The sequence below is a fragment of the Eubalaena glacialis genome, chromosome 11 (assembly GCF_028564815.1).
Source record: "Eubalaena glacialis isolate mEubGla1 chromosome 11, mEubGla1.1.hap2.+ XY, whole genome shotgun sequence".
Classification (NCBI taxonomy): Eukaryota; Metazoa; Chordata; class Mammalia; order Artiodactyla; family Balaenidae; genus Eubalaena; species Eubalaena glacialis.
The window spans coordinates 25,378,968-25,391,229 of NC_083726.1; the positions used below are offsets into that span (position 1 = coordinate 25,378,968).

Below are 12,262 nucleotides of genomic sequence, written 5' to 3' on the forward strand. Positions count from 1 at the left end.
ATTATCTATGTATAGTATCATGTCATCTGTGAATAGTGACAGTTTTACTGCTTCTTTTCCAAATTTTATTCCTTTTTCCTCTATGATTGCTGTGGCTAGGACTTCCAAAACTATGTTGAATAATAGTGGCAAGAATGGACATCCTTGTCTTGTTCCTGATCTTAGAGGAAATGCTTTCAGTTTTTCACCACTGAGAATGATGTTTGCTGTGGGTTTGTCATATATGGCCTTTATTATGTTGAGGTAGCTTCCCTCTATGCCCACATTCTGGAGAGTTTTTATCATAAATGGGTGTTGAATTTTGTCAAAAGCTTTTTCCGCTTCTATTGAGATCATATGGTTTTTATTCTTCAGTTTGTTAATATGGTGTATCACATTGGTTGATTTGTATATATTGAAGAATCCTTGCATCCCTGGGATAAATCCCACTTGATACGGTGTATGATCCTTTTAGTGTGTTGTCGGAATCTGTTTGCTAGTATTTTGTTGAGGATTTTTGTATCTATATTCATCAGTGATATTGCTGTGTAATTTTCTTTTTTTGTGGTATCTTTGTCTGGTTTTGGTATCAGGATGATGGTAGCCTCGTAGAATGAGTTGGGAGTGTTCCTCCCTCTGCAGTGTTTTGGAAGAGTTTGAGAAGGATGGGTGTTAGCTCTTCTCTAAATGTTTGATAGAATTCACCTGTGAAGCCATCTGGTCCTGGACTTCCGTTTGTTGGAGGATTTTTAATCACAGTTTCAGTTTCATTACTTGTGATTGGTCTGTTCATATTTTCTATTTCTTCCTGGTTCAGTCTTGGAAGGTTATACTTTTCTAAGAATTTGTCCATTTCTTCCAGGTTGTCCATTTTATTGGCATAGAGTTGCTTGTAGTAGTCTCTTATGATGCTTTGTATTTCTGCAGTGTCTGTTGTAACTTCTCTTTTTTCATTTCTAATTTTATTGATTTGAGTCTTCTCCCTCTTCTTCTTGATGAGTCTGGCTAAAGGATTATCAATTTTGTTTATCTTCTCAAAGAACCAGCTTTTAGTTTTATTGATCTTTGCTATTGTTTTGTTTGTTTTTATTTCATTTATTTCTTCTCTGATCTTTATGATTTCTTTCCTTCTACTGACTTTGGGTTTTGTTTGTTCTTCTTTCTCTGGTTCCTTTAGGTGTAAGATTAGATTGTTTATTTGATATTTTTCTTGTTTCTTGAGGCATGATTGTATTGCTATAAACTTCCCTGTTAGAGCTGGTTTTGCTACATCCCATACGTTTTGGATTGTCGTGTTTTCGTTGTCATTTCTCTCTACGTATTTTTTGATTTCCTCTATGATTTCTTCAGTGGTCTCTTGGTTATTTAGTAATGTATTGTTTTGCCTTCTTGTGTTTGTATTTTTTACGTTTTTTCGCCTGTAATTGATTTCTAATGTCATAGCGTTGTGGTCGGAAAAGATGCTTGATATGATTTCAGTTTTCTTAAATTTACCAAGACTTGATCTGTGACCCAAGATGTGATCTATCCTGGAGAATGTTCCGTGTTCACTTGAGAAGGAAGTGTAATCTGCTGTTGTCGGATGGAATGTCTTATAAATATCACTTAAATCTATCTGGTCTATTGTGTCATTTAAAGCTTGTGTTTCCTTATTAATTTTCTGTCTGGATGATCTGTCCATTGGTGTAAATGAGGTGTTAAAGTCCCCCACTATTACTGTGATACTGTCAGTTTCCTCTTTTACAGCTGTTAGCATTTGCCTTATGTACTGAGGTGCTCTTATGTTGGGTGCATATATATTTATAATTGTTATATCTTCTTCTTGGATTGATCCTTTGGTCATTATGTAGTGTCCTTCCTTGTCTCTTGTAACATTATTTTAAAGTCTGTTTTATCTGATATGAGTATTGCTATTCCAGCTTTCTTTTGATTTCCATTTGCATGGAATATCTTTTTCCATCCCCTCACCTTCAGTCTGTATGTGTCCCTAGGTCTGAAGTGGGTCTCCTGTGGACAGCATATATATGGGTCTTGTTTTTGTATCCGTTCAGCCAGCCTGTGTCTTTTGGTTGGAGCATTTAATCCATTCACATTTAAGGTAATTATCAATATGTATGTTCCTATTACCATTTTCTTAATTGTTTTGGTTTTGTTTTTGTAGGTCCTTCTCTTGTGTTTCCCACTTAGAGAAGTTCCTTTAGCATTTGTTGTAGAGCTGGTTGTTGGTGCTGAATTCTCTTAGCTTTTGCTTGTCTTTAAAGCTTTTGATTTCTCTGTTGAATCTGAATGAGATCCTTGCTGGGTAGAGTAATCTTGGTTGTCGGTTCTTCCCTTTCATCACTTTAAATATATCATGCCACTCCCTTCTGGCTTGTAGAGTTTCTGCTGAGAAATCAGCTGTTAACCTTATGGGAGTTCCCTTGTATGTTATTTGTCGTTTTTCCCTTGTTGCTTTTAATAATTTTTCTTTGTCTTTAATTTTTGTCAGTTTGATTACTGTGTGTCTCAGGGTGTTTCTCCTTGGGTTTATCCTGCCTGGACTCTCTGTGCTTCCCGGACCTGGGTGGCTATCTCCTTTCCCATGTTAGGGAAGTTTTCAACTATAATCTCTTCAAATAATTTCTTTGGTCCTTTCTCTCTCTCTTCTCCTTCTGGGACCCCTATAATGTGAATGTTGGTGTGTTTAATGTTGTCCCAGAGGTCTCTTAGGCTGTCTTCATTTCCTTTCATTCTTTTTTCTTTAGTCTGTTGCATGGCAGTGAATTCCACCATTCTGTCTTCCAGGTCACTTATCCATTCTTCTGCCTCAGTTATTCTGCCATTGATTCCTTCTAGTGTATTTTTCATTTCAGTTATTGTATTGTTCATCTCTGTTCTTTACTTCTTCTAGGTGTTTGTTCTTTAATTCTTCTAAGTCTTTGTTAAAGATTTCTTGCATCTTCTCGATCTTTGCCTCCATTGTTATTCCAAGGTCATGGATCGTCTTCACTATCATTATTTTGAATTCTTTTTCTGGAAGATTGCCTATCTCCACTTCATTTAGTTGTTTTTCTGGGGTTTTATCTTGTTCCTTCATCTGGTACATAGTCCTCTGCCTTTTCATTTTGTCTTTCTGTGAATGTGGTTTTCGTTCCACAGGCTGCAGGATTGTAGTTCTTCTTGCTTCTGCTGTCTGCCCTCTGGTGGATGAGGCTATCTAAGAGGCTTGTGCAAGCTTCCTGATGGGAGGGACTGGTGGTGGGTAGAGCTGGCTGTTGCTCTGGTGGGCAGAGCTCAGTAAAACTTTAATCCACTTGTTTGCTGATGGGTGGGGATGAGTTCCCTCCCTGTTGGTTGTTTGGCCTGAGGTGACCCAGCACTGGAGCCTGCCGGGCTCTTTGGTGGGCCTAATGGCGGACTCCAGTAGGGCCTATGCCAAGGAGTACTTCCCAGAACTTCTGCTGCCAGTGTCCTTGTCACCACGGTGAGCCTCAGCCACCCCCCGCCTCTGCAGGAGACCCTCCAACAGTAACAGGTAGGTCTGGTTCAGTCTCCTATGGGGTCACTGCTCCTTCCCCTGGGTCCCAGTGCACACACTACTTTGTGTGTGCCCTCCAAGAGTGGAGTCTCTGTTTCCCCCAGTCCTGTCGAAGTCCTGCAATCAAATTCTGCTAGCCTTCAAAGTCTGATTCTCTGGGAATTCCTCCTCCTGTTGCCAGACCCCCAGGTTGGGAAGCCTGACGTGGTGCTCAGAAACTTCACTCCAGTGGTGGACTTCTGTGGTATAATTGTTCTCCAGTTTGTGAGTCACCCACCCAGCGGTTATGGGACTTGATTTTATTGCGATTGCACCCCTCCTACTGTCTCATTGCAGCTTCTCGTTTGTCTTTGGGTGTGGGGTATCTTTTTTGGTGAGTCCCAGTGTCTTCCTGTCGATGATTGTTCAGCAGTTAGTTGTGATTCTGGTGCTCTCACAAGAGGGAGTGAGCGCACATCCTTCTACTCTGCCATCTTGAACCAATCTCTGGGATCATTTTCTCTTACTGGGTCTCCTTAAGATGATGAAGTCTCACTGTGTCAATGGCAATTAATTTATAATTGTGCTGGCCATTCATTTAATAACCTTTACTGTAATTTTATAGGATAGCACTTTTAAGTATCATTGTCAGATTTTTCATTTCATTGGTTATATATTTGTTGTGAATTTGACATAGTTATCCATTTGTTTGATTCTTGCATATAAAAGGTGAAGAACTGTATCCAGCAGTTACATAAAATTGTTCTTCCTAGGAAAAGCTAGGGATGTTTCTTCATTTTACTAAGTAAGGAATTTGATTTTTTTTGATACTTGAGCACCATTCAGATTCTGAAAACTTTGCAGTGAAGAGAATTGAAACTCAGAAATTTGAACCTTGAACACGTGATTCATCTTAAACTGACAAGGTTCTTAAAGGTAAGAGAGGATGCCTTTTTGTTTTCCTTCCAAATGATGTTGTTAACACACTGAATATGTTACTCTATATATAGAAGTAGCTGCATTCTGTTTGGTGCTTTGTCAGCTTACATTTGAAAGACTATTTGTTAACATGTTATAATGATCTTTTTGACCCAAGAAAGTTCATGTGGTTTTTTTTTTTTTTTTTTTTAAACTGGGAATTTCTGTACTGCTCTTTTTTTTTTATATATAAGTATTTTAATTAATTAATTAATTAATTTTATTTTTGGCTGTGTTGGGTCTTCGTTTCTGTGCAAGGGCTTTCTCTAGTTGTGGCAAGTGGGGGCCACTCTTCATCGCGGTGCACGGGCCTCTCACTATCGCGGCTTCTCCCGTTGCGGAGCACAGGCTCCAGACGCGCACGCTCAGTAGTTGTGGCTCACGGGCCTAGCTGCTCCGCGGCATGTGGGATCTTCCCAGACCAGGGCTCGAACCCGTGTCCCCTGCATTGGCAGGCAGACTCTCAACCACTGCGCCACCAGGGAAGCCCCCATGTGGTTGTTTTGTGTGTGTGTGTGTTTGTTTTTACTATTTTTTTAAATTGTGGTAAAATACATATAACGTAAAATTTGCCGTTTTTACACTTTGTAAGTATACAGTTCAGTGGCATTAATTATTATGTTCACAGTGTTGTAAAGCAATTACCACAATCGAGCTCCAAAATTTTTCATCACTCCAAACAGAAACTTTGTACCCATTAAGATATAACCCCCACCCTCCCACGTTTTCCCGTTTCCCCAGCTCTTGGGTAACCTCTCATATATTGTGGATTGGCCAAAAAGTTCGGTTGGGTTTTTCCGTAAGATGTTATACGGAAAAACCTGAACGAAATTTTTGTCCATCCAATACTTTTTGTCTCTGTGAATTTGCTTATTCTAGATATTTCATGTAAGTGGAATCATACCACACCTGTGTTTTTGTGTCTGGCTTATTTCACCTGCATAATGTTTTCAAGGTTCATCTATGTTGTAGCATGTGTCGGAACTTCATTTGTTTTCATGCCTGAATAACATTGTTGTAGGACTATACAACATTTGCTTATCCATTCATCTGTTGATAGACACTGGTTTTTTCCATTTTTGGCCGTTGTGAATAATGTTACTATGAACACTGGTATAGAAGCATCTGTTTGAGCCCTTGTTTTCTATTCTTTGGGTTTTATATACCTAGGAGTGGAATTGTTGGGTCAGTTAGTAATTTTATGTTTAACTTTTTGAGGAACCGCCAAACTGTTTTCTACAGTGACCGTACCATTTTACATTCTCAGTAGTAATGTATGAGGTCCAGTTTCTCCTCGTCCTTGCTTTTTAAATTTTCTCCCATTATATTCATTCTAATAGCTGTGAAGTGATGTCTCATTGTGGTTTTGATTTGCATTTTCCTAATGACTGGGTGTTAAGCAGCTTTTCATGTGTTTACTGGCCATTTGTATATCTGCTTTAGAGAAATGTCTGTTCAAGTCCTTTGCCCTTTTTAAAATTTGGTTGGATGTCTTGTAGTTGAGTTGTAGGAGTTCTTTATATATTCTAGATTAGACCCTTATGAGGTATATGAGTTGTAATTATTTTCTTCTGTGGGTTGTGTTCACTTTCTTGATGGTGTCCTATTGATATACAGAAGTTTCTAATTTTAATGAAGTCCGGTTTATTTTTTCTTTTGTTGCCTCTGGTGTTGGTGGCATATTTAAGTTGCTATTGCCAAATCTAAGAACATGAATATTTTCCCGTTTTCTTTTAAGAGTTTTATAGTTTTAGCACTTATATTTAGGGCCTTGATCCATTTTGAATTAATTTTTGTCTGTGGTGTAAAGTGAGTGTCCAACCTTATTCTTTTGCATATGAGTATGTAGTTTTCCTAGCCCTACTTGTTGAAAGAACTGTCTTTTTCCCACTGGATGGTCTTGGCATCCATGTTGAAAATCAGTTGACCATAGGTATGAGGGTTTATTTCAGGGCTCTCAATTCTGTTCTCTCAGTCTACATCTCTATCCTTCTGCAGTACCACAATGTTTTAATTAATTATAGCTTTATAAGTTTTGAAATCTAGACGTGTAAGTCCTCCACCTTTGTTTTTCTTTTTCAAGATTGTGTTGTATATTCAAGGTGCCTTGAAATTCCATGTAAATTTTAGGATGGGATTTTCTGTTTCTGGGGAAAATAAGTTTCTTTGGGATTGTGATAGGAATTGCATTGAATTGGTAGGTCACTCTCGGTAGTATTGTGATCTTAACAATATTAAGTGCTCTAATCCATGAACGCGGGATGGCTTTAATTTCTTGATATTATTTGTAGCTAAAAGAATAAATGGTAATTTAGTTTTTCCCATTCTCCTTACCTCCCTATCTCAGTACAGAATGACAGATAGAACTTCAAATTTAAGAGATCACAGGACGACTTTTCAAATTCATTCCCTTCCACCCAACTCAACCTCAATAAGTATATTTGTTTCCTTAAATATCTGTGTTTAAATAAGATTTATATATACATAGTGTGTTTCGATGTGCAATATTTAAGCTAAACAACAATTCATTTTCCAACTTACACCCTATAGAATGGTGGAATTTGGATCATCCCAAGTAAATGGAAGTAAACCAATCCACTTGCCTCTTCACACCTTTTATCACAAAGTATTTATTGAACAAAAATAACAGTAAAAATGATACATATATGAAAGTTGAATGAAGATTTGCAGTCATAGAAAAGATGTGTACAAAGAGACCAACATTTAGGTTATAGTTCTATAAAACTTTACCATAGCATTTTAACACTGATCAAGCAAACATATAAAAAGGGGGAAACAAAGTTACTTCTTATGTTCTTTGAAACCTATTTTCTGACTAAAATAATTGTTTAAAAAAACAAACAAACAAACCCAACACACAGAATGAGTGAGTCAGAGCTATAAGTGTTATACTTCAATACCTCCAGTTCTCTTTGTGTTATAGTGAGTTTTTTGATCCATCAAAAATTATTGTATTTTTCCGTTTCTAGTAAGTGGAGCTAGAGTGTATGTTAGTCATAGTATTTGGAGGAAGGGAGTACAAGAATCAGATTTACATTCAACATTTACATTTAAAATAATATTTTTGGTTGAGGTTTTTGCACATTGACTTAGTTTCTCTGTAAGAATCTTGAATTTGAGGTGTGCTCTTATCTGACAAAACAGGGGGTTTTTTTAATGCTTTTTTTTTTGTTTTTTTCTACCTTACAGTTTTGGACCAGTAGTTACCTATAGCTAGGCGTGGGGAACTAGAACTGGACTGAGCACCAATCATTGTTCTACCTTTAATGAACTATGTAGCCTTAGGCAACTCCCACTTCTCCTGTGCAGTTGTCCTTACCTGGAAATGGTGGTTGGATGCATTCTCAAAGGCCTCTTATAACATTTTATGTTTGATGAATACCAGTCCCCTGGACCAGCTCTTTTATTTTAAGTGTACAGAATTATCCTTAGCCTATAAGGGAGTGACAGTAGTGTCTATTTGGAGATTTTGGAACCAGACCCATTATTTTATATTCAAAGATGCATATTGGAGCGTTTGGATTTTTTTCCCCAGATAAGGGCATACATCCCCAAACACAGAGATGCTCAATTCCAATTGAAAATCTCAAGCTTTGTAAGTGTCAAAACAAAATTTTAGATTTCCTGAAAATTCAAGAAATAATTTGTTTTGGCAACCTTTATTTTTTACCCTTTCTCATAATCCCTGCCATCTAATGCGTCATGTGGATCAGTGAATTATTTAGCCACATTTCAAATTGGTTTCTGTTACAGTTAAGGATGATAATTAACTTAATCTTGAACTGAAAGCACTGGGCACTTTCCAGTTCTTTTATCTTACATTAGAACTTTACTACTTCATATACAGAATGGCACTGTAGACTGGTGCCTGCTGATTTTTTGAAGGAACAGAAAATATGTTTCTATTATCACTGCTCTAAACTACACTGCACAAAAGAATTTACTGCTGAGTATTCCAAATTGTTACATAATCAGTTCAGTTCCACAATGATGAGGTTCCTGAAGAATTTTATATTTCTTTTATCAGTTTTCCTTCATTCTCACCATAAACAGTAATACATAAAGCAGTGTATCCTATACCTCTCAATTTCCACAAGCAAGGCTATACCTATACACATGAAGACACCTGGTGTTACAAAATTGTTTCTTTGTTATTTGTATTCATCACCAGTCTGTGAACCTCTTCCAAAGCATAGGATTTTTAAATGTTAATTATAGTTCCTGGGGTTTAGAGAAACCCTAACAAACATAATGATACAGTAAATGCATCAGAGAGGTATGATTCTCTATGGAAAACTGGGAGAACCAGGTTAATTTTTTTAAACAAGAATGTGCTCACCTAGGAAATATTCCAGGGGCATGGATAGAGTGAACTTTATATAGCTTTTCCATCTCAGGTTTTTGTTTGGAAGGAGTCTAAAAGATTGTAAACAGGAAGCTAGCCTTTCAACGTTCATTTCTCAAAAAATGCACTTTAGAGTATTTTCTTTTATGAAAGTTTATTGTCTAAATATGACTTAGTTTTTTCTTATAAAAACATTACTTGGACATTATATTCACTGAATTTCAGTTCAAAAGAGGTTCTAAGGCAATTCTCATACAGTTGAAAGCAAAAAAGAAAAAGTAATATGAATCTGCTTTCATATTGCCTACTTGTGAAAAATAATGAAATTCTACTAGAGAGCTGTTTGATACTAATTTTTGTCTTTCAAACAATTTCTCTTAATACTAAAAAATATATAAATCATTTACATTAAACTAAAAGAAAAGGAAGGCACAGCTGGTTATAGTGTATATAAGCACAGTTCAGCATATGCAGAATTAAAGAGGAAAAAAGCTTCACATCCTTATTAGTTACATTGAAAACCATTAAGAAAAGTTCTTCACTGTCAACAGTGTTCAACACTTAAGAGCTAAGAAGATATAAAAACAAAAACATTAAAATTCACTTAATGCAAAACAGATTTTCATATATACTTGAATATAAAAAAGTTTTTTAAATGCTAACATAAATCTAGACCATCCATGTTATGAAAAGTGCAAACCAAATTAACAGACGGGTTTCACAACGTCCTTCTCACGACACAGGTAAACTAGCCCATGGGGACAAATTTGTTTCATCAGTTAATGAGTCTTTAATTGTGGCCAGACGTCATCAGGATTTCTGAGAGTTCGAAGAAAGCAGTACTGGAGAAGCAGCTCTGTCCAGACTGGGGATTGGCACTGGCATGTGGCCATTAAGCAGTGTAGGGAACTGTAGTGGACAAAAGATTTTTAAAAATAGTTACTGCAAATCCATCGGGAAGACCTGAGTCCTTCACATTCCTAGACAGACCATAGTGGATCAGTTCTCTCATCACCCCTGTGATTGATAGAGGTCAGTTGCCAATTATTTTATAGAATGTGTGATTGGAAGATGACAATGAAATCAAGGTTACATACAGCAAACAGAGGCTAAGGCTTAGAAAATGTCCCTAATTATTTTATGTGCCTAGGCTACTAGAAAAAAATATGTACTTTATATGTTGCTAAAGTATGTTCTAATACTATTTCTAAAAGATTCCATGCTTTAAATATTAAGAAAAATTAATTTTGAAAACCAGGAAACTGACTCCTTGCATGTAAATCAGTAACTTCTCATACTGTATTTTGAAATTGGCTAGCAGTTTTCCAGAGTACTACAATGATGCTTCTTGGTAACTGTTAAAAATGAGGAAGGTTATTTTTTGACCAGGTGTGAGTATTTATTACACATAAACCTTACCAAGGCCAGTAGAGAGGGCACTAAAAAATAAAAAGTTTGATTCTCTGGAGAAAAAAAAAAAAAAATGAGGAAGGTTCTTATCTTGAAAGATATTCTTATTTTCTAAATCTTTTAAGTATTCTTTCTAATTAAAATGATAAATAATATCAAACTGAGTAGAGAGATCACCCATAAGTGCCAAAACTTAAAGACTAAAGTTAATTTCTGTCTTGTTGGTAACTAGGATGATAAATAGGACAAAGGTATATGCTTTGATACCTTTCAGGTCTAAAATACAGCAGCTATACTCCCATTTAATTTTAATGAAATAATTAAAGACCTCCTTTTAAAACTGTTGGAAACTAGGTTTTCATTGTCCAGGATGATATGTGTCACAATGCTCCTCTCCTGGGCTGTCTTCTAGTTTAATTCCTGTTTAGTCTAGATAAGCTAAATGTTAAACTTCACTTCATCAGTAAGTATCAAACTACAGAGCCAGGCATGTGTTAGAAGTACAATATTTGTAGAACAAGTAAATATATTTTTGCAATTTTCAGACTATTTCAGTAACTGTTATGTGTCTAGTCCCTTACAGTTTATCAGTGGTTGTCATTTCATTTGATATCTAGAGCCTATAAAAGTTCGGTTATCCCCAATTTATGGATGAGAAAACAGATTTCAGTTAAGTTCTGATTGGCTAAAGGTCATAGCTTATAAGCAGTAAAGCCAAGTTTAAACTCTGATTGAAAGATACTGTGCTTTCTGTACCAAACTGCCCAACTTATTTTTGTCAGGGGTTGGGGGATGGTGCTCTTTAATTACTATTTCAGTTTCTTTAATGGTTATATTCAAGGTTTTTGTTTCTTTCCTGACACTTGGAATTTTAATGTTACATAGAATTTTATCCATTTCAGCTGGGTTATCAAGTCTATTTGCATTTAGCTTATACTCTTTTTATTTAAGGCGTGCTCCTAACCACTATTCCCATTGATTAAGAGTGAACACTGGAAGAAGAGCAGATTTTGAATTTTCATTCTTTGAGTTTATTTACATCTTCTCTCAGTTTTTGTCCATCTTATTGGTGTTTTCAAAAGGATCAGCTTTTGGTTTTGTTACTGATTTCTGTCCTGTGCTCTTTATTTCTATATACTCAGTTGTCATAGTTTCTCTTGGTTAGTCTGGCTTTTCTGACATATTTCATAGTCCTCTTTATTGCCCCCCCCCCCACTATCATCCACACACAGTCCCTTTTCTTAAATTACAGCATTCCCCAACTTTTGTGCTCAGCCTTCCTTTCTCCTATACTGGACTCAACAAAAATTTCCTGATGTCAGTTAGATATCCCCACCAATGCCTCTTCCCCACTCACTCTTAAGTCAATAAGAGTGGTGGTAAGGAGCTCGACCCTAAACATGAATCAGGGCTCTGCCACTTATTAACATGTGATCTTGGGTAAGTTGAGCAACATCTCTGGGCCTTAGTTATCTTTTCTTTTTCTCGTGAAATTGGTTATCTTTTCAAATAGAACTATTGGGACTATTAAATAAGAAGCCATGAAAAAGTATGCTTAGAACAATGTCTGGTATACAGCAGCCCTCAAAAAAATGGTAACTATTGTTATTAATAGCATTCCCAGTCTTTTAATCACTTAGTAATCTTTCCCTCTTCCTAATTTTCACTACCTACTTACTCCTTACACTCAACTAAGTCATCCTCTCAATTTTACCTCTGGAATGTCTTCGAAATATATTCCTGTTTTCACTGTTCTTATCTAAAAGATGATTCTTCCCTCAGAATTTAGAATAGTATAAATTTCCTCATGTTTTCCTGCCCCTTACACTTTCTGCTTTCTCTTCTGTCCTCTCTCCACACTGTGATATCAGCGCTATCTTTCTAAAATAGAGATGTTATGCTATTTCCAGCTTAAAAAGCCTTCTGTGGTTATCACTTAACAACTCCTTGGTATACTATTCAAATCCCACAGCTGCTTTTCTAGCCAGTCTCCTATCACCCAGTTCCTTCCAGAACAGACTATGTACTTTCAC

At 36.4% G+C, this 12,262-nt stretch overlaps 1 protein-coding gene across 1 annotated transcript in view; it reads right to left on the reverse strand.

Annotated features, from left to right (window-relative positions):
* Positions 1-7,117: 7,117 nt before the first annotated feature.
* ELK3 (ETS transcription factor ELK3) overlaps positions 7,118-12,262 on the reverse strand; it is a 68,462-nt gene continuing 63,317 nt past the window's right edge. The window contains exon 5 of the mRNA XM_061205293.1: positions 7,118-9,728. Within this exon, the coding sequence (XP_061061276.1) occupies positions 9,630-9,728 (99 nt within the window). The 3' untranslated portion in view covers positions 7,118-9,629. The remainder of the gene's footprint in view (positions 9,729-12,262) is intronic.